The 23,566-nt window shown below is 35.6% G+C and overlaps 1 protein-coding gene across 4 annotated transcripts in view; it reads right to left on the bottom strand.

The window, feature by feature from the left end:
* Positions 1-223: 223 nt before the first annotated feature.
* The window catches only part of PCDH9 (protocadherin 9), a gene marked incomplete at both ends in the record, with an annotated part of 855,790 nt that continues 832,447 nt past the window's right edge, over positions 224-23,566 (bottom strand). For all 4 annotated transcript variants that reach the window (XM_080917360.1, XM_080917358.1, XM_080917359.1 and 1 more), the window contains one exon: positions 224-597. In XM_080917360.1, coding sequence (XP_080773486.1) covers positions 224-597 — 374 coding nt within the window. The remainder of the gene's footprint in view (positions 598-23,566) is intronic.

Below are 23,566 nucleotides of genomic sequence, written 5' to 3' on the forward strand. Positions count from 1 at the left end.
GTTTAATCAATTCTAGTAAGAACCATCACCACATGGCTAGTAGAACTAGTTTTCTCTCTTATGTTGCAAAGCATTGCATCCTCCATAGTGCTAACACAAAGTTATGAGTATTCCCTACTATAAGGGGCATAGTTGTAGAGATCTATTGAATACATAAAGCTCCACCACACAGTATTAGCATGTCTATTTAGATTAAAGGTATTAGGTCCCATACAGCTTCATCTTAAAGTTGGTGCTCCTTAGGACTCTCAATCGTTCCTCCTGCTTGTTTATAGGACTTCAGATTTGCCAGAGGAATGTCTGCCATGTGGCTGCCATTGTTGAAATGGCCTTCACTGGAGCCATACTGCTTACGGTCATTGAATTGGTTTCTGTTGGTGTCTTCTTTCCAAGCCCTTGTCAGAGTATGACCATTCACAAGCTTGTCTTTCTTGATCCATTCTTTCTGGGGTGCAAAGGTTGACAGAGGAGATTTAGGGTGTTGGTATGGACCCAAGCCAGGAGGCATCCAGCAATTATCAGAGTGACCCAAAACCAGACACTCTTGAGTGCACATCTCTGTAGCTTCAGCTAACCCTCGGGGACCCAGAGGTCCATCTGTGGAGAATAAGAGACAGAGAAAGAAAGAAATGGGTTAAAATTCTTTTTCAAAATATTTTCAGAGTGAAAAGAGAGAAAGACAGAGGGAGGGAGAGAAAGAGAGAGAGAGAGAGAGAGAGAGAGAGAGAGAGAGAGAGAGAGAGAGAGAGAGAGAGATCTTTTCATTGCTTGAAATAAAACATTAAGAGATATTAGGCTCCATGTTTTTTCAAACAAACACAGAGAACACAGAAGCAAATACGTTCACTGTTACCAATTTAAAAACGTTTTTTTATGTCCTTCAGAAGATGAATGGATGCAAAATTTGTGGTACATTTACGCAATGGAATACTACTCAGCCACCAGAAACAATGACTTAACCAAATTCTTAAAAAAATGGCTGAATCTAGAGAATATCATTCTGAGTGAGATAACCCAGTCACAAAAGAACAGACATAATATGCAGTCACTGATAGTGGGATGCTAACCCCAGAGGCTCGCACTGCCCCAGAAACAACTCACAGACTGTATGAAGTCCAAGAAATAAAGAAAACAAAACAAAACAAAACAAAAAAATCTTTATACAACAAGAAAACTTTGACTATTTCCATGTTACATTTTGTTTTACATGTACTTTATGTTCATTGTAACTATTAAGTTTTGAATGCATACTATCAAACCTTTAAAAAAATCAAGTACTGACTAAAAAATATATTCATACAGTTTTATGTAAAAATTATTTTAAAATCTGAAAAAAAAAGTTTTCACCTGTTCTCTGTATATCCAAAAGCACAGAATGGAAAAAAAACATATGGATAAACAGAGAGATCTGATTTTGATTAATCCTGTGGCATATGAATCATTACAATTTTATATGTTTAAATTCATGTGTTAAATTTATAAGTATGAAAAACATTATAAATTAGAATATGTAAATTATATAATGAACAGAAACAAATACCAAATATAGTACTTAAAACATTGTCATAAAAGCAAAATTCTAGAAATAGTTTCATGGATAGTATCTTCTACATTGTGACTGCTATTTTGTTTATGTAAAGTAAAAATAAATTTTCAATATTTTTAAGAAAATTAAAGGTTTGTTTCCATAGACTTTGACTAAATAGGAGCTAGCCACATCTAGTCCCTTGTAACTATTCTAAAACCTTAGTAAACAAAAACATAAAGTCACCTTAACTGATGACTGGGCTTGGCTTTTAGTTCCTTATCTAGTCTAGATGTATAATATATTTAATAAAAAAATAAGTTGAATATGATAGACTTTAATATAATCCCAGCTACACTGGCATCCAAATGTTTGAGTCTAGCACTGGCAATAGTCAGATCACACATACAAATGAGTAGGAAAGAGAAAATAAACACAGAACAAAGACAAGCATTCAGTCAAGAACTTTGAAGCTAATTGATAATTGAATTACATTAATCTAATATTCAAGGGGGAATTTCATCATTGTCTGTTTTTAGATTTTATCAGAAACTTAAATAAAGCATGTACTTTAAACTGTATTTTAAAAGTAAATTCTTAATTGTTTAAAAAAAAAGAATCACATCGAATAACAAAAAACAGTGGTCTAATAGTTAAGGAACAAGATAGACTCTTTGTGTGTGTGTGTGTGTGTGTGTGTGTGTGTGTGTGTGTGTGTGTGCATGTGTGTTTATGTATATGTATGTGTGTATGTGCATATGTGTGTATGTGTGTGTGTGTCTGTGTGTTACTGGTAATTTTATTGTCAAGAACAGATAAATTATTCTTTGAAAAGCAGGAATCTATTTTTGGAAATTGGTTAAATGGACAGACAACACTTGGTTATGGAACTTTTTGAAAGCAGAGAGTCAATGTAGCCTGAAGAAATGTGTGTGGCGACCACCACACATGACAGATGGAAACAAGAAATTCGGAGATAGAGCTTGACCCGGGCTATAGGAGAAAAAATGCTTCTGTAGTCAAAGTGGACTGTAAAAAGGAGGGAAGAGAACAGGGACAACTAAAATAGAACAAAGATGAAAACATTTTCACCCTGCCGTGTCAGCCATTAAAGTAACAAAACAAATTGTAGTTAAATATTTGCTAAGTTCATTTTAGCAGTGTTAATTTTAAAATAAAATCCAGCCTCTGGATAACCTTGATGCTCTTCAGATTACTTTTTGCATGTGATAAATGATAAATTTGCTGTGATGATAGCACCTGCTGGTAAAGACTAAGTCGAGGACTCCAAACCGAATCATTGAGCAAGGAGGTGGGAGGAAGACACCCAAGGCTAATAGCACTAGTTCAGACAAATGTACATTCAGTTATACTTCTAGATGTAAGAATCTGTTCTGAGAATAACCTTCAAGTGTGTTCCTGTATGACCTGTGTTCTCATCTCTTCAAAAGCAAACAATTTTATTGTGCTTAAACAGAACATCAAGCTAATTATCTCTGAATCTCCACTGGCTACGTACTTCTTTGGATATTTAATTTAAATTTCAAGATGAGCTTCCCCCCCCTTCCATAACCTAACCATACTTGCAAAGTTCAAAGTAATTTCTCACTTTTACATTGGCTATGGTCTGCTCAGTGACTCGACATCCGCTGAGCAAAAGCATTTAAAGCAAAGCCTGTTTCTTGCAATAGGATCATGAGCCTGCAGCTGCCTTTTGCCTGGCCTGTTTTCCTTTAATTACTGGCTCCTTCAAGGGTCATTTCTGTTCCACATTCCCCAAGCAAATTTTCCAGGACCTCAGTGATCAGTCTATAACAGGTACCCTGAAAGTTCCACACATCCTTGTCTTTAGAGTAGCAAAATTTCAGACCACACTCCTCGTGTTTTTTTTTTCCACTAATGTCATGGGAAGCAGGTTTGTACATATATGCATTTGAATTTTTGTTTTGTCCTAACACACTGAAATATCCACTGATGGAAAGAAACCTGGCATTTCAGTTTTCGGTTTCCTTTGCAAGGCTAAGCAATTAGCAACAGTTCATAGTGATGATCTATGAACAATGCTAATTGTTAATTAAAATTTTATGAGGTTGAAAATGCTCTGAGAATTATTAAAGATATCCTTCGCTTAAAGGCAGACCTTAAGTAATTAGGATAAAAGATGCTGATTCCACAAACCTCTTACAAAAAGAGCCCCAGCAGCAGTCGGTTGCCTTAGCAATACTCTGTGACATCTAATAAATGAATTATTTAACTCCTGTTAAATGTATTCACTCTATCCAGAGATTAATGGAGATAAACTAGTGAATCACAAGTTTGATGTGTAACATACCTCCCAGCCAACACAGCAAACTTTAACCTTTACTTTTACAGTTTCATTAATTGGATACATTTTTCTTTTCTTGAAGTTACCTCAGAAATGTCAATAGAATTAAGTTTTCATTGAACCCCTAAAAGGAAAGCATACAAGTTTATTTTTAAATTTGCCTTATTCAATATACTGCATCTATAACTATATGTGAAATGTAAGTTTGACATATTGATTCAGTTTTACAGAGTACAGTGATTGTTTTTTTCTCTTAGAATCAATGGTTATTAGTCTGTAAACATCTGCTGAACACTAGCTACACAGGGCACTGTGAGACGTACCTGCAACAGTGCAGTTGAGTAGTAAATATCATTGCTACCCTCACAGAGAGCATCCATCTGCTTTGGATATAGTTGACTTTAGTGTTATCTAAGAAAAGGTTAGAAAACAATGCCATTGTGAAAGAAAGGAGAACAGTTAATGAATTAAGTGAGGCCATCTCTTTACAGAGTACCAGGGGGATTTTTAGTGTCATATAATTTCCCTAAGATCCTGAGAGTTCTTAATTGATTGATTAAAACATTTTGAGCTCAATTTTTTTGTATGTTATGCAATCCTTAGTTTTCAAAACAGTGATTCTGTTAGTTAAATAATATAAATTGTTCTTTAGGAAATTTATCAGGTATGATGTCTTCCTATAAATGAACTTAAAGGATCTGGTAAAGATTATAAATTCAGTTATAGAACTTTTTTAGTTTCTTAGCTTTTAAGTTAAAGATCTGTTATAAAACAAGACACATAGTGACAGATACATGTTAGGTAGATTATTTCTTTTTGTTACAGTTTGCATAAAGAGGAATCTAGTCAGACACACAAAGAATTAACCTGAATCAGGGTACCAAAGACTAGTGGTCTCAGGGTGATATGTATGGGTGGTTAGATGACTTTAGCTAAGCATTAATGGTTCTTTCTGAATAGAACACTTTGAGTAATTTTTCAGTTATCAGCACATATAAAGTATAACATGTAGTGGACCTTTACTGTGTGTGAGAATGTTAAAGAGAAGGGAAAAGATATCGGTTAAACTACTTAAGAGGAAAATCAAAGGCCCCAGGCTAAAGTTAAATTTCTATGAAATAATGAGAGAAAAAGGAAAGGAGAAAGAGAAGGAGGAAGGGATGGAGAAAAAAAGGAGGCATTTGGAAATAAACTGGAGAAGATGGAGGAAGAAAAAGGGAAAAAGTAATGTATACATATAAATATACTCATACACATACATGCACATACATATACATCATGTACATATACATATGCACATGCACTATATATATATATATAGTATACCTATTTTCATTACAAATATTTAATTACATATATAGTGCATTTGTGATGTACTTTGTTGGAACATAGAGGCTGTTTTAACTTTTACATTTTGTGAGGTATGATATTATAAAATTTAATTTTATTTTGGCTCTGTAAATATTATCTGTGGTTAAATTCAGAGGCAAAGTGAAACAAAAGAAAAACACACAGTGAATTATATAGTATAAATTAAAAATATTTCTAAACTTTCTCATGTGTAGCTATTACAAACTGATTAGAAGAAAACTGGCAATTTGAGAGTGAATGTTTAATAAAAAACAGTCTCATGTTGCTTAAGCATATAGCAGTCTTTGACTTATACTTGTATTCTTATTAGGGTTTTCTAATACATATTTTACTTTTTATTGTATATTTTATGTACCTAAGATTTTAAATGTTATCCCCTTCCCTGGTTATCCCCTCTCCCACAGCTAACTTCCCCCTGCTTCTATAAGTATGTTCCCCTTCCCACATGCCCATTCCCACCACACTGCCCTGAATTTCCTCTACACTTGGGCATTGAGCCTTTACAGAACCAAGGGCTCCTCCCATTGATGCCAGACAATGCCATCCTCTGCTACATCTGCAGCTGAGGCCATGGGTCCTTCCATGTGTACCCTTTGGTTGGTGATTTAGTCCCTGAGAGCTCTGGGGGGGGGGTTGGTTGGTTGGTTAATATCATTCTTCTTTTTATGGGGTTGCAAACCCCTTCAGGCCCAACACATCTTTAAATGACAATGCTATCCTATAGGGTTAGAAGTGTAGAAATCTCTGAAACTAGGTATTAAATCTTTTTAAAACTTTAGATTTGTTTTGTTTTATGTGTCTTTTGCCTGTGTGTCTATTTGTATACCCTGCTGTTACCTGGTGCCTGCAAAGTTCAGAAGAGGATGTCAGTTCACCAGAGTGGAGGTTCAGACAGCAATGAGTCACCATGAAGAACTTGGCAATGGAATCCTGCCTCTCTGCAAGATCATCAAATGTTTCTACTCACTTAGAAATCTTTCCAATACTTTGACTCTAATCCTTTGTGTTTGCATGTATTTTTATGAGAGTATCCTTTAAGTGCCAGAAATTTTTTTGTAACTTACGTATTTTTATTACAATTTTCTTTGTGTGTGTTCTTGTAAGAGTTCTGGAATTTTATGTACTATTCTATGTGCATGGAGGTAAATTATGGGCTGTACAATTCCAGTTTTATTATTTATTTTTCTTTTACTAGAAGTTGCGATGACATATGCAAAGTATATCATATCTTGGTAAGGATTCAAAATTCAAAAAAAAAAACTGTCACAAACACATGTAAAAATTGAATGATAGCAATAGGTTCATTCATTTCTTATAAAATAACTGAAATCTCCTCTTGGGAGTTTTAAATATGGATATGTCTATTGACTATTTTACAAAGCTAAAATTAATGATCCATTTTTATAAACTTCAATTGAATTTACCCATTTTTTTAAAAAAATGGCAGTGTTGATAAAATCAGATCTGTATTTTATCCAAACCAAAATTATACCAAAAAAAGCCCCTTAAAGGACACCTTAGTTAATATTTACATCAGATCTCAAAATATTTATCTCTCAAACTGTGTGCAAGTCACCTTCAACTTCAAATCAAACAATATTTTTTTCAAAAGTTTAAGCATCAATGACTCTCAAAAAGCTCCATCCTCTCCTCACTTGATGCAGTTTCAGTATTTCCATCTCAATGACTCTATAGTCATTAGAGGCATGATGCTTCATTGGTCCTTAATGTCCTGTTACTCTGCCTGGAAGCAGGAGGATCCTTTCATTGACATGATCAACAAACAGCTTCTGGCTTGGTGAAGTAAGTCTTACACTCTGATTACTTGAAACCGTTTGACATTAGAAACCGGTGTGATGAAAAATCACACCTTATGTTGCCATTTATCTTGCTGACTTGTTTTATACTGTCTGCATTTGTACAGTAAGATCAATGTAAATGGACTGTTCGTTCTTCTCCTGATATCGGGTTGTCTTGTCCAGCCACAACATAAGGGCTTTTGCCCTGATGTTTTCTATTTCTGTTTAGCTGTCAATTCCTGGAGGCCTGCCTGTTCTGAACAGGAAATATGAGTAGTGGCTATGGGGGAGAGAGAAGATGAAGGGAGGTCCTAGTAGGATTTGAGGCAGGAAATGTATGGTAGGGACATATTATATGACAGAAGAATTTATTTTCAATAAAAGTGTATAAGTCATTCCTTATCATTTTGAGTTATTTTTGCCACATGCCATTGAATGTTTTTATTTTGTTCACTTTTTTTTGGAACAAAGAAAAGTCCTGTAATCTAAGGAAATAGATAATGTATCTAGTCATCATATTGTAATTTTTAATTGAGGGCAAGAATACTCATATCTATACAAAACAAAAAGTTTCTATGCAGAAACTTGAAATGAGATTATGTAAGTTGTAGGTAAATGGATAGAATTGGAAAAACAAAACGAAGTATAACAACACAAAACACGGACAACAACTATGCAGTGTGAGGCAACCAAGATCCAGGAATCTAAAGGTATATTTTTCTCAATCCTAATGTCAGATCTTTAAACATATGTGTTTATTTTGCAATTCATGCAGAAGCAGGGAAATGGACTAGGGCATTTGGAAAGGTGATGGAAACATCTTAAGGAAAAAGAGAGAATATAGAACAAGTAAAGCAGCACATTATGTTTTAATTTGTGGTTTTCTGATGTGGCCCTAGTTCTTTTGGTGAGCATGAGCAGGTGAACCAAAGCATCACTAACAATTTAACAATGAGGGCTAAACCCACTGATGTTGGTTTGCTGTAGCCATTTACCTAAGATCTAGCAAAATAATCTTTTTAAATGTTTTATCTTATGTACACCTTTTCCGTGTTGAGTTTTTGTTTGTTTTAATTCTGTAGAGTTGTTTTGTTTTTTCTGTTTGTTTGTTTATTTGCTTTGTTTCTGTTTTTCTTTTGTTGAGACAGAGTTATATGAGGAAACTTTCACTGGCCTGGAACTTACTACCCAGACAAAGATAAGGCTGCCTTCAAAAACCTGAGGCATTCTTCTAAGTGCAATGATTAAAGATGGATACTAACACATCAACTGAGAAAAAACCCAGGCTTATCTTATCTGCCAGCCTCTTCCTCTTTAACATTTGTCTTCTTGTGTGGCAGCTCTGGACATCCACAGACCCGCATTGAATAATTTTGCTTAGGGTTTACTATTAACCCACTAGAAAAAAAAAATCAAAAATTTTTGTTCTAATTTTTTTCCTTTATTATTCTTCCTTTAATAAAACTTCAGGAAAATAAATATTCTGAGCCATTTATTTTAAGTTAATTTTAGTGTCTGTAGAAGATAATGCAACATTTAGTAGTTTCACTACCTTATTTCTGCCCCGGGGTTCTTTCTTTTTCTTTCATTAAAAATATTTTATTTGTAATCTATGTAGAAAAGGAAATAATTTATCTCTTTATAGATTAACTTGAATATATTTTTTATATTTTGTGCAAGGCAGGAACAAGCCAATAGAGATATCAGAAGTATATTTCCTTGATAGATTTGATACATCCCCTATTATATTCTTTATTCCTGTATTTTTTGTTACTATGAAAACATCATAACTAATTTTCTTACAATCTAAACATGGTAAAAATAAATAACTTTCCAAAGAATAAGGGAAAGGAACTGAAAGGAACATTGACCCTTGGGCAAACTCCCATCACTCCCTTTGTACTTCACACAACTTTCCTCTATGCCAGAACTGTACTTATAAAGAATGTCACATGGGGCATATGAATTATTACTGTGCTCTGATGCAAAGAATACTTCAAAAGTCTGTGCTTTGGTGTTACTGAAACTCAGATTTTATGTGAAAAGCTATAACACAGAAACCAGCTGAACAGGTAAAAGCAGGAGATGAAGTTAGAAAATTTGAGTAATAGTTTTCTACCATATCCAAGGATCCAGACAATAGTAGAGAAAGATGTCCTTTAAGATTGTTTATGTTTTTTTGTGTGGCTGGAAAGATAAGTCAGCTGGTTACATTTTGCTGTATAAGTACATATGAGGGCCTGAGTTTAATCTCCAGCAGCCTGTGTAACAGCTGAATGCAAGAATATATGCTTGTGATGGGTAGGCAGAAACACAAGGATGTTTGGGGAGTTGGAGAGCAAGCCAGCCTAGCCTAAAGGGCAAGCTCAAAGACACATAGAGACTCTGTCTTGGAAATAGTGGACAGTCATTCTGCAACATTATTCTAGATTGACCTAAGACTTATATATGCACATGAGTGTGCACACACAAACAAAAACATATATCACACACACACACATACAGAATAGAACAATGTGTTTGTTCTATAATACCTTCAGTCATTTTTTATGTCATTCCAGCAGAAATGTGGAATTCTAACCTGTACTGCATGGGCTACATGTAATGTAATAGCTGTGGATGCAGCACAAAACAAATTGTCCTTCCTTCTTTCCCTCCTTCCTTCCTTCCTTCCTTCCTTCCTTTTCTTTTTCTTTCTCTCTCTATTTCTTTCTTTCTTTCCTTTCTTTATTTCTTGTCTACTTTCTGGCTTTCTTTCTTATAACTTCATTGTGTGGTTCTCAACCACGGGTTTCACATAGAATATTATATGGCACTGTCTTAAATTTATAGGAGATCACACCTATAACATTTGGGTTATGGAATGCCTTCCATTGGCTCAAAGGGCCACATATAAAAGGTCTGGTTATCAGCATATGCTATTGGAATGTGGCAGAACTTGTAGAACAGTGGCTTATTGAGGAGCTGTTAGGCTATTCAGTGTATAATTGTGCAGAAGATAGAACCTTACCTATTCTTCTTTTACTAGGTGCTATATGGATGCAGTGATAGTCTTGTTTACCATGTACATCTTCCATGATGATAGCATAGTAATGCTACCATCAGAACAATATGGCCAAGCAAAATATGAGTTAACAGCTACACCCTCCTAAGTTCTTTCCCCCTAAGTCTTTCTTATCTTTCATATCAGAAACTCGTCAGACTGGCAAGACATCAATTCATGGATCATTTAAATTAGTGGAAGGTTGTGCAGAGCCTAACAGCAAGGCCACCCAGATGACTGCGGGACCCGAGGATACTTGTTTGTAAGGATGCAGAACCCAGTTGTTTACAGAAAACTTTATCTTGGAGAAAAATACTTCCCATAGAATATCTAAAGTCAGACTAACTCCTTAAACCTGAAGCCCCACGGTCATCAGAAATACATCTTAGTTCTAGCAGAAAAATGAGTTAGAGTGAATTTGGAGGAAAGAATCTTAGGTTTCATGGCCCAGAGTTTTTCATCCATAAATTAAGATGAAACATTAATGTCTGAGCTCTTCATATGTATTGCTCCTTGATGTAAGTGTGTTTTAGTCATAGAACCTGATAACCAAGCACTTCACTATCATTCTTATTTTACAGATAAGAACACTGTATAGGTGAAAAGGAATGTGCAGTTATATTTCCATTGAACCCATATTTCTACATGTAAGTGGACACCTAATAGTATATACATTCTTCATAAAGTAATGTTCCTTTTATTCATAGATTTGCAGAAGGAGATAATGAAAATACAATAACCCAGGACCACTCTCACTCTAAAATTCTCTTTCAGAGAAAATACTGCTCTGTGGAAGACTGCATAGCTTATAGAGAACCAGGAAATATTTTCCTACATATCTTCTGCCCTTTTCTGCATTACACAAATACAAGTAGTCCTTCACTCATTCACTGAATATGAGTTCTCAAACAGAACTTATCTCAGGTAATTTTAAGCATTTCCATTTATTTCCCATTACAATTTTATGTTGTAATCAATTAAATGGCATCAGTTTTATGAAACAAATCTTCACTGAGAATATAAGCTAATGTTTAAATTTTGACCAAATTTGATTTGTAACACCTTGTTTACATTATTATAGACCACATTGACTTTACTCTGGAGTTTACTATTTCTTTTAATGGTATTTAGTGACTTTCATTAAAAATAATTATTCATATACTGACCACTAAATTTCTTTTCATTTTCTGTGAACTGAATTGTTTCACAGAAAATATAGGTATTAGGTATATCTTATTATACTGAAACAACTTTTAAAGAGAAAAATCTTAATTATGTGGCAATGAAGTCACTTGTAAGAGAACAACTGTATACACAAAATCAAAACTTTACTGTTAAGGCAAAGAAGAGGTAGTGTATTTTTGAGCCAAATAAATGTAAATTACCTTAAAACTTGGTGACAGTTTCACAAAATTTTACCTATGTCAAACAAAAGATCTAAGTCTGTAATAATCCATCCCTCTACAATAACTACATTTAAATCATCCATCCATCTTGTGGACTCTTTTACTTGTTATGTTTTTGATTTGGTTTTTGTTTTGTTTTTGTCAGAAAACTAATTCACAATATTGATTTCTAGGTAAGATGGAACTTTAAACTGTAGAACAATGTATACTATTCTCTTCCGGTAAGGTGTTGCAATCCCTTGTCTGCATCCAAGCAGTTAGCAGTTAGTACACAAAACGTTGGGTAGTAATTTCACTTTAACATTCCTGTATTTCAGTAAGAATAGAGACTGGTGAATTTCACATCCATGTTTATAGTAAGAGACCTCGAGTGGCCTTTTAGCTAAGGTGTGTCTGCAGTTTCCCATTGGTACTAATATCTGAGTTTAAGCATTCTACTTCTCATGGTCTTATAAAATACATAGTCCAGTATGACTATAACCCTCAGATAAATCAGAGAACATCCCTCAGTAAATAATACAAGATCTCCAATGCTGGGAAGATGGCTCATTTAGTACAACATTTGCTGTGCAGCTTGAAGAATTGAATTTGAATCAAAGAACCCAGGTAGAAGCTGGATACATTATATACATTGTTCTATCATCCTGAGATAGATGCAGAGAAATACCCAAGAGCATGTGTGCCAGCTACCCTAGACAGTATGTGCAGCAAGAAAAGAAATGGATCTTAATGTAGCCTACCTTAACCTGTCTTTTTGACTTTTATATGTATGTTAAAGAATGTACATAGGAATCCAAGCATGCACACATAGACAATTAAAGATCTCCAGATATCTTATAATTTAGAAACTTTAAACAATATCTGGAGATTATTATTCTACAGGTCAAACCAGAATTAATTAATTAACTAATTGATTAATTAAAAATAAATTAAACAAACAAAAGCTTCCAGTTTGGCCCATTGATCCATCAGTGTACATGTGTGTATATTTATATGTGAATTATTTCACCACCTCTTTTAATAGAAATGTCATTATCTCACTGCTTCTCAAATGTTAATACACTTATGAATCATTTGAGGAAACTTTTAAAGTGCAGATTGTAAAACAGGAAGCATGGAGTGTGTCCTGAATCCTCACATTTATGCAAATTCCTCCCAAGAAATTTGCTCTGCAGCTGTTCGGGATCCTGTTTTGATGCAAGGACGTGTGCTTACTTCATTCCTTCGTGCTATCATTTCTCAATTAAAGTAAAACTGCTCAGACCTCATCCTGTCTCAGAAGTCACTACAAATCTGTTAAACACACATGTTACTAGTTTCCTGAGCGGGGTGGTAATGGTGACTCAGTAGCTTTGGCATAGAATGTGGGATTTCTCAAATTCCAGAGCTGCCCTCCGTCATGTTTCAAGTTCACCACTGACCTCCTTGCTTCAGTCCAAGCTTCTACAGAACACTAGCTTGTTAGAATGCTTACTCTTTGTATAAAATTGGCTTTGGTAAACTTTCACTACAATATGACCTCGCATGCGAACCTCAGTGTCTCTTCTTGTTTTCCTTGGCTTACAGAAGACCCATTTTCCACTTGCTTGTATTAGATTATAGAATACCATTTCAAAATCTAAAAATTAAATGTTTTCATTTTCCAAGTTAACTTATTATTGCAAGAGTTACTGATCCATCCCTTCTTACTTTCTCATTTGCTTGTTCAATTCAACGTTCTGTAGCCTAGGATATCCTAGAAATCTCTAAGCAATCCAGTTTGGCAATTGTTCTTCAGAGCTCACCCTGCCAAGTACTAGGCTTAAAGATGTAATCCACCACACAACTTATGTTCCTCATTCTGAAATAAATATTAATCACATAACTGATGTCTCAGAAAAAGTACAGGATTAGAAATGGAGTCCTCTTTGATACCTGGTGGGCACAAATATAACCTTTTGCCCTAGGTGGTATTTCCCACTCTGCCTGCTTCTGTGATACATCATACAATCAGTGATTATGCCAAATCACATATCGAAGGAAATTTCAGAACTGCGATACATTTACTAGCCCACTGGATTTTCACCAATGAAAGACATTAACGGTGGCTGAAGCATGGTGCTCAATACAAAGTACCGAAGTTACTGAGTTCTGTTTCTAAGAGCTGACAGAAGTCCTCATTCCTCAGTCAGCACTTTAGTCAGCTCATCTTTCTGCCTTCAGTTTCCACCAGCAAACTGAAGAGGCTGGAACATCATGATGATCCAGCGCCTCCAGACCAGGATGCAGACAACCTTCACCATGGCCTTGTGAGACTTTTAAATACATCAACCCAATCTCAACTCCCGTGATAAATAATGAACTGACAGCGAGATGCAATCTTATTTCTGTTCTTGCTAAACTGTAGAAAGTTGCTCCTGGGCAATATAGACGGGCCTATATAGCATAGATCCTTTATTCAACCACACAGCCAATTGCCTGCCAACTTTTATTCTACACAATACCTTGCAAAGTCAACAGATCCATGTCATTACTATTTCTTAACAGGGTTCATGCCCATCTTATAACTTTTATAATTGTTTTCCTCTGCAAAGTCTAGCCAAAGGCTCTAGATGTATTTTATTTTCACTTTTGGTAACAATACATTATCATAAATGCACTCTTAGAACAACAAACATTTTCTCGCCAGTCAATAATCTGGGACCAATTTCTCCCCGGTAAAACAACCAACTCTGGGCAGTTTTCTTCCTGAGTTATTTCGTTCAGCATCTGTACACTTGTGGTTTTGTGCTGAGTCTCTTTCCACCTTTACTCAAAGCTCCATATTCCATGTCTGCCTCCATCATCCATTTTCTCTCCCAATACTGTCAGTGTCCAACGTACAAGGATTACTACTATTGGATTCAATTATCCAGAACAGCTTCCTTCAGGAGACACTTAATTGCATCCTCAATGTCTCCTTTGCCAATGGTCACTCACCAATACATTCTGAGGAACCATGAGAGGACCACTGAGAAGATGGGCAAGTTAGAATTGTATCTTTAACTTTATCCCAGGATTTGTGCACAGTCTCACTTCTCTTGTTTCTCTTGATAACCTGGTTAAAAACCACAAGCCTTTCCTTGGCACAGGTGGATCACCTTGTCATCACCAAATCTCTTATTTCCTAACCTACTTTCTTAAATGTCTGCCATGCTCTTTCATATGGGCTTGGTTAAATACACTTACCACAGAGTGCTCTTGTCGCTTTGAATTTGCTGGGTTTTTTTTAATGTACAAAATATTGTCAAGGATTCCAGAGTAACTCAGTTTTTTCTCATATTTTAGTGTCCCTGAAAAGTTAATTTTTTATACAGGCATTTCTAGTAGTACACAATGAAAAACTATTCTCGACTGAGACATCCTGTAGGTCTATAGTCATCTTCAGGGTATTTTTGCTTCTATTACTTTTTTGGGGGGATGAGGGGGAGAGTAATAATAACCACCTCACAAAATGTTCTTGTTTGTTAATGGCCTATTTTGAAAGCTAGAAAATAGTTTGCCATATGTAAGATCATCATTAATAATTTAGTATATTATTCGTAATTACTAGATATATCTAATGAATGGAATAGAAGCTTGAACTAGGTTTCCACATCATCAAGGTACTAAGAAGACCTCAGTACCAGGCATTATCTCACCATCTTCATGAAGAAGATACGTAGCAGGACTACTTTTAATCTACATAAAAGAAACACTGATAATAAGTACATAGCATAATGTTTAATAATAGGGCATGCTAAGATAATATAACTAGCCACACTTCAAAAGTGTTGTATTGTATTATAGCTGACTTTGGAGTGGAAGCAACTCTGACTGCCCTCAAATAAAATGGAATTGCTCTGCTTCCTCTTGCCCAGGTTTCTCCTTAATTGTGCCAGACAGTTCATTATTCCTTTAACAACAGAGCTCTTTAAAAGGCCTCAGAAATCCAGAGCCACACAATATGCAAGAAAACCATCCTTTAAAGCCCAATGATACCAAAGTAATTATTAGCAATTACTATGAGGTCAAGCTATAAAGAGATGCAGGTTACTGCAGGACTTAGGCTTTTGTACAGGTATGTGCTCAATTGTTCAAGTTAAAGAACTCTTTAGGAAAAAAATAAGTTGATTATCAAAGCAACTTTATATTTCAGAGATATATTATCTTACAAGATACTGCTTACTTCTTGTAAGCATCAAAGAAAATTGAGGTTTTAAAATAAGTTAATGCTTCATGTAATAGCACCTATAGAATATCATTGTGACCTTTATTGCTTAAACTCAGCTGTACATAAAAATGGGAAAATAAAATATTATATTTGAAAGAGTGTCCTAAGGGAACTTCTGAAAATGCCATTACTCTATTATTGAAAATGACCTACATAAAAGAGTGTTATATAGAGGATAGCCCTTAGGGAGATTCAGCAGATTACCCTTATAATATAAACTGAGTGTTTATTTCTCAGAAGACCTTGAAAATACAAAGAAAACCAGCTCATTAACACACATTTCTGACACATTAATTCATCTATAAATATAAATATATTAGGATTTTGTAAAATCTATAAAGTTTGGCACAGACTTATACAATAATTTCCTCTCTGCCAATCATTCACTGCCTTATATTGATGAAAGAGCAGGTACACTTCTTAAGAGGATGGTCATTAGTCTCAAATAGTTTAGTAGTTATTATCTTGCAAGATTTCTCAGGGATAAGTCATTATACTTTTATACTACAATGCATGTAAAACACCAATTTTTCCTGAGATGAAAAGTTGTTGCAAATTTACTGTGCTTTAACATTTAATTAAAAACAAAGCAGAGATCAATGGATTGTGGGGAGCCCCACTCCTGTGAACAGAACTACACCCAGTTTCTGCTTCTATGTATCAGGAAAAGTCTCTGAGGAGAGAAGTGGAGACTGTTAGAGTCAAAATACTGGGAAGTCTGCTGTAAACTGTCTTTCCTAGAAATGGCTGCTGTAGAAGGTCTGGAATAATGTCAGTGCCAATTGCCTTGTGAACAGGCACAGTGGGAATTCATGGGTGTTACCTTGGCTATATCTGGAATTAGTCACATCCTAAATAAGAAGGGTACACCTGTGATCATTTGAGGTGGAAGACACACCTCTAATCTAGACCACTCCTTCTGGTGGCAGCCAATGGAAAGGACACAGAGGAAGGAAGCTCTCTTTTTACCTGCATGGCTTTATTCTGGCTGACAGGTTCTTCACTAGCATTATATCCCATATCATAAAGCATATCCCAGAGACCAGCGAGACATCTAGCCTCATGAATTCATTCTTGGACATTTTGCTGGAGCACCATTGTGTTGGACCAATATATGCTGAATATATATGTGAAGGAGTGAGCCTTGCAAAAACATACATGCACACACACACACACACACACACACACACACACACACACACACAGGAACCCAGCAGAACATAAATTCCATTTCCCCAAATTCTGAAATTCTGAAAGGCAGTCCCAATATCTAGAAATATGCTCAACTTCAACTATAGGAGGATTTTTATTAGTTAGATAAAAGCCCGCATTCCTCATAAAATTAGGGTTCTAGTTCTTATCACTAGCAGACTGGACAAATGGATATATGTGGTGTCTATTAGCTTACCAACACATATGGCCTCTGTAGTCATTCACTTTCTCAAGCAACTGCAATATATTTCAAAGTCCCTGTTAGTATTTTAGCTCTTCTCACCTCCTCCCCTACCCTAAATTCAGGTCAAGTGGTTCTTTCCTCCCAACTATCATTTTCCTTAGAACCCCTCTATTTTTGACATGCTCTCACTGCCTTGGCCTTCCCTCTGCTTCCTCTCCCTCTACACCCCTGTTTCCCAATCCCTTGGATATGTCCCTGCTTTGTCCATGGACAGGTCCAGACTGTTGGCTACATTTTTTCTACTTTCATTTCTTTCTGCCTCTGACTGTTCTCCATCATACATTCAATAAACCTGTCCCATTAACAATAGAATGGAGTGGTCATGTTATCAGTTTGTGTGTGTGTGTGTGTGTGTGTGTGTGTGTGTGTGTGTGTGTGTGTGTGAATACATGGATGTAGCAACAATAAAAGGCTATAAACTTGAGAACAGAGGTATCCTTGGAGAGCTTTAAGAAAGGGTACTGGTAGGACTGAAGGAAAGAAAGGGAAGGAGAAATAATGCAATTTCATTTTTTTAAAAAACGTATTAAAAACATATTAAAATTTAATAAAACATCCAGATGATAATATTTGCTTGGAAATATTTAGGGTTAACATAAGTTAGTAAGTATAAGAAAACCGGAAAAGGGCTGATAATAATCTCTATATCTAGGAAGAAATTACTCAGTAAGCATTTCCTTTATTCTGAGGAATTGCCTAGTTGCCTCTTTTAGTTGTTTCAGTAACTTCTAAGGAGTTATAAATAATCACATTTACTTCGTATCTAAATCTGTTCACTCTTTACACTAAATATGTTCTCAGCTTCCAGTATGAATTATTAAAATGACTCATCTCTTGGGCATAATTGTTGGTTGATTACTATGCTAATTTCACTAATGGTACAATTTTATTGACCAATATGTTATATGTTACTCTTTGGAAAAATGTCTATACTTCAGTTGGAGCCATCTAGAAATGCTTGGACATAAACCCAAGAATGCTTGGGGCAGATGGCAGATGAATATGATTCTGCACTACAGAAAATTGGAGACAGTAATGAACTCACCATTGAAAAGTATGGCTCCTCAGTAGACATAATTTGTGCACCTTCCAGGACCCCTCACAGGAATTTGAAAACAAAAGTAATGGCCGATAAGCTTGTGATAAAGGAAGGCCAGCAACTGATAAAGGAAACACTGGAGCAAAAACTCTAGGCCTGAGCAATTAAGAGAGAGTGAGAAGCACTTAGAATCTCCAAGGCACTAAACATCCACTCGGAATCCCAGAAAATGGAGACACAAGATAACAAGAACAGAGCCAACATAAAGTAAACCCATTATCTTTCCTACTCCAAGCCCTCTCTTATCTCGCTAGTCCTGCACAGGTACTAGGTTGAACTCCAGGGCTCTACAGACAAAAAAATAACTGTGAAAGAGGGAAAATGATAACAAAAAAATCATTTGATCAGTAAAATTGTCAGGATGGATTATCTTATATTGATGCCAGTAATGATGAGCCTACAAGAGTTAATGATGAAGTAAAATAAAAAAATAATAATACTTAAAAATGTTTGTAACTTTACCAGTTACATGGCATGAAATTAACTAACCCTCCCCTGCTCTGATTTTCAGGCAGTGACCTGAATCAAGACAGTAGCCATGGAGACCATGTTTGGCTTAGGCTTCTGACACTGAGAAATAACAGCAAACATCTTTAACATAATGTTCCAATTGGAATTCAAACTTTAAAAGTCTAAGTGGTGCACATATTACTTTAAAATCCTTTTGTAGTTAGACACAAATTTATCCAAAATAACATGTGTAACTTGGAAACTTATGGGTAATATTTACATAAAAGTGAAATTCCAACAAACTATTAGTATAAGAAACCAGAACAAAATTAATTTAAAATTTCAGAACATCCTTGTGAATTCATGTGCAATATGTTAGTAAAAGGTGAGTGAGCTAGACATGAAAACACATGCCTCCAGAGTATTAGGCATGCAGATCTATGAGTTCGAGAACAGCCTATCTACATAGCAAGTTCCAAGAGAACAATACCTACATAAAAAGACTCTGTCTCAAAAAATAAGAAAAATTTAAATTATAAATATAAGTTATGGAAAGTGTATGCTTATATAATCAGCAGTTGCGCCTCTTTATCTTTTAGAGAACAAAAGATTGTTCTGGATATGTTTGATCACATAACAACATGCTATAAAACCTATGAATGTTTGCTGATTTTTTACTTCTTGGTTGTGAGCAAAGCCTTTTATGGCTGAGCCATCTCTCCAGCCCATCTACTGATTTCTTCAATTATCCTCTGTGACTCAGTCTATTTCATGAATAACATCACAAAATAGCTTCTCCTGGTCAAATACTATCAATGTTGCTTAAGGTGTTTCTCTCTAATAGAAATGGAGTGTATCATGAGCCTTTACTTTTAATCAGGAAGACTGTCAAAGGTTTCAAGATTTAACTTTTGACAGAATTTATAAAGTTAGGCTGTCTAGAAAAGATTGGCATGAGTATGGTTCAAAATTAAAGACAAAGTAATTTTTAACCTGGTTGAAACATTGTAAATTGTTCTCTGTTATCTCAAAATGTAAAGACAGCAGGAGGTGTATATCACCATGCTGTAACTGATAAGTCAGTTAGAAACATAGTACTATATCATTTGTAATGATATACTATATGAATATATACATGTATATATAATATCAATATAGTATAAATATAGAATATCTATATATATACATATATACATATCTGTATACACACGTATTTCATTGAACTACTAGTTAGATAGTATTAGTTAAGTCACATTAATTTAGTCAGTGTAACTACATGTCTTATTCTCTAAGGCTTCTATAACTAAAATACAACAGAGTTGGTTAAGGATGGAGTGATAAGACTGTATCAGTACATGTAACTTGAGTAAACTCCCTTTAAACATTGCACAGAAGCAAGCTCATTTCCCATTCAGAATGCAGGTTTTTGCTAAATCAAAAGTGGGAGTTCCTGGTGATAACTGACAGGATATACTAAAATGTATTCTCCTGTACTGAATAGGCTGCATGCACCTTAGCAAAGCATAAGACCTGTACCTGACATTGCTAGACAAGCTCACCTGATTGGAAATCTGAATTCAATTATAAATACATCCTAGTGATTAGATCCTTTCTAAACCATGAATTAGACAACATACCAAAGTTCTTCTCAGACAGTTTGCCAATGGATTGCTATATGTACTATTTTTTTAAAAATTAAAAATATCAGTGTATTAGCAAGGTCAAACAATTAAATTCAATTGTTGTTTTAAAATGAAATGGAAAAGAAAATAGCAAATAGTGTTTTTATTATATTAAGAGCATGTTTTGCTGAGTGTCATCCAGTGGATAATCTCAGATAAAGGTCAGAGTGGTACGAAAATTTTGCGCTTATGTGAGACACATTTTTGCCTAATCATTATCAGTATTCTTTTAGGGAACAGTATGTGACCATGACCTGTGCTATCAGTCAGAGTCATATTGAAGTCACATAGCACTTGGACAGTTTATGAAATTAAAATTTGTGCTTATGTGTTTGATTCAAGTAGTCATTATAGATGAACAGGCTCCAGTTCTTATAAATACAAAGAACTTGTTTAAAAATAAACATGCAAAAGTCATAGTTCTCTATAGTAGCTAATCCCAGCAAATGAGTTAGCCCTATTTGTGTGTGTGTGTGTGTGTGTGTGTGTGTGTGTGTGTGTTTGTGTGTGTGTGTGTGTGTGTTTGTGTGTGTGTGTGTGTGTGCCTGTACTTAACTCCATAATTTGAAATCAATATTTGGTATTGCCCTTTCTGGGCAACTTGAAGTTTTATCATCATAGCTCATGTGGAATAGATGTGTCTAGCTTCCTGCTGAGTCTTTGTTTTTGCACTTGCATAGCTGCCAAGAGCCTGTTGAACTAAGCTTCAGAACCAATGGCCTAGAAATCCTCTAGGCCAGTGTTGCAAAGGTCTCAGTAACTTTATTAAATTTTGACTGAAGGTTAAAAAAAAATGTGATCAAGAAAGGTGTGACTGTTATTGTTTGAAAAGAAAGGCAGCCAAACTAGGTTTATGCTTGTGAGTTTCTTTCTTTAATTTCCTGCTGTAAGAAATCATTCTGAATCTACCATAGCAAAGCCCTGAATAAGATACAAGGTATGAATGGAGATGGGCCAAGTCACCCCATTCCTCCTGGCTTTCTCACTGACAGATGTAAAATCATCTATGATCATTTTGGCTGAGGTAATCAGTAGCAATTGTGGAAATGACCAAAGCTCAGTTTGTCACGTATCTGCTGCCTAAGTATAAAAGTGTCCATCAAACATCTGCCATGGGGAAGTTTAAGTTGAGTGACAGCACTTAAGAAAACATTAGGGACAGGACAGCAGGCTGGATTTGAGGGAAGCCAGCACTTTATCCTTGTTAAAGGTTTAGCACCTTGCACTGACACTTCTTACCTCAAACCATCTGTTCCCTTCATATCATTGGAGAGCAAGGCACAGACCACATTTGTTCCCTGTGTTTACATAGCTGCATATTTATTGGTGAGTGCATGACAGGACTCTCATTAATTCAAAGACATATACAAAAATTAGCTACTTCGATGTGGAAATTCTAGTCTAGGAAAAAAGAGCAGGTTTTTTTCTGATGTATATTCAATTATTTTGAAGTATTGATGTATTAATTTTATTGAAGCATGCTTATCCATTTACTTTCCTAACAACACCAGGAATACATAAAAGCCCTATGTATAATTTTTCTAGGCAGATCACAAGAATCTCCTTATTAATATGTTCTCTGGCATTTGCTCATGATGCTTCTGACCAAATTTCCGGGGCGAGGGAGGAATATTTTCTTTGACTTGTGTTACAAATTTCCCTTGGGGGGGGGGGTACTTTCTTTGACTGTGTTACATTCTGCCTTTCTGGCTTTAAAATTTTAAAAAATGCAGTTTTAACAGAACCATTAAATAAGATCGGGAGAAAAAGAGTGACTCCGTCTCTGAGTGTTAAGATATTCAGTGTTTCACTTTCTCGACAAGAATAGCAGTAGAGCTGTTAATGATGATACACAGAAGTACCTCCCCAAGTCATGTGAAGTCCATGGTCTCTACACCCTTTGTCCTCTGTTGGGTTTGATGACTTAACTCATGTGAACAAGGAATGGGACTGGATGATTCACTTCAAGTAGGACTATTCCAGCTGGGCTGGAGAGATGGCTCAGTGGTTAAGAATATTCCAACCTTCCACACACAGTACCACCTCAAATGGCTTTATTTCAAAAGTGATCTTTAGGAGAAAAAAAATCAGCAATTTTGTTAGGTAAGAATTGCAAGTAAATTGAGCTAGATACCTTCACTTTCACTGGGTGAGCTGGATTAACAAACAATCTCAGAGCAGTGGTTCATTCAAAGGTCAGTGGGACTTGAAGTACTTTTCTCCACCCACCACTCCACCCCAAGTAACAGAGCAGTGAGAAAAGAAACAAACTGACCTGAGGAAGCCAAGAGTTGCAGGCTTTTATCTAAGAAGATGGGAAGACGAACATTTCTTTTTCCTTTTTGGTTTGTCTTTTGTATTTGGAGGTAAAGTTTCTAAAACTCAAGTTTTCTGGGTAGCATGAAAGTTTCTCTTAGGATAAACTGGTCTTTAAAAACTTTTGTTCTTTTATTGGTTTTGTTTTGCTTTGGAATTTAGTCTTTTAAACCTGTGGTGACAACACATCTTGAGGAGGTTTTGAAGTGAGTGCTTAAGGTAAATCCTGTTCAAGTTAAATCTGCCCTTCAAAATCACCCAACATGTCAAGATGCTTGCATTAAAAAAAAAAAAAAGACAGACAAGATGCTTTCATGCTGACTGCAGCACCATACACCTGGATGCCATTATTCCTTTGAAGAAGCATCAGAAAAATCATAATGTCATAGGGGTGTGTGTGTGTGTGTGTGTGTGTGTGTGTGTGTGTGTGTAAGTCAGAGGCAAGGACAACCCCAAATGCTATTTTGTAGGTGTTTTTGTGCCTTTATTTTAGCATACAGGTGTCTTGCTTTCATCCAAACTGAATAATTATCCAGAGCTTGTTGGACAGAGAGCTCTTGGAATCCTCCTGTTGCTGCCTGTTCTTAGCTGTTAGAATAAGCAGGTGTTGCCATACCCAGATTTCTACAGAGATGATTTCAGAACATAGTTCCTCATGCTAAGTAACAAGCACTTTCCCCACCAAGTGAACTGTCTCCTCAGCTCCCCACATTGACTACTTTTCAATGTCCCTCTTCTTTCCAACAATGATGTCTTGATACAACATCGGCCTTTGAAACACTCGATGCTCTGTGCACATCATGAAGAACTATCTATATGCTCCTGTCATTTTAGATCCCCTAAAGAAGGGCTCCGGGGGAGG

This window comes from Micromys minutus (assembly GCF_963924665.1).
Source record: "Micromys minutus genome assembly, chromosome: 5".
Taxonomy (NCBI): Eukaryota; Metazoa; Chordata; class Mammalia; order Rodentia; family Muridae; genus Micromys; species Micromys minutus.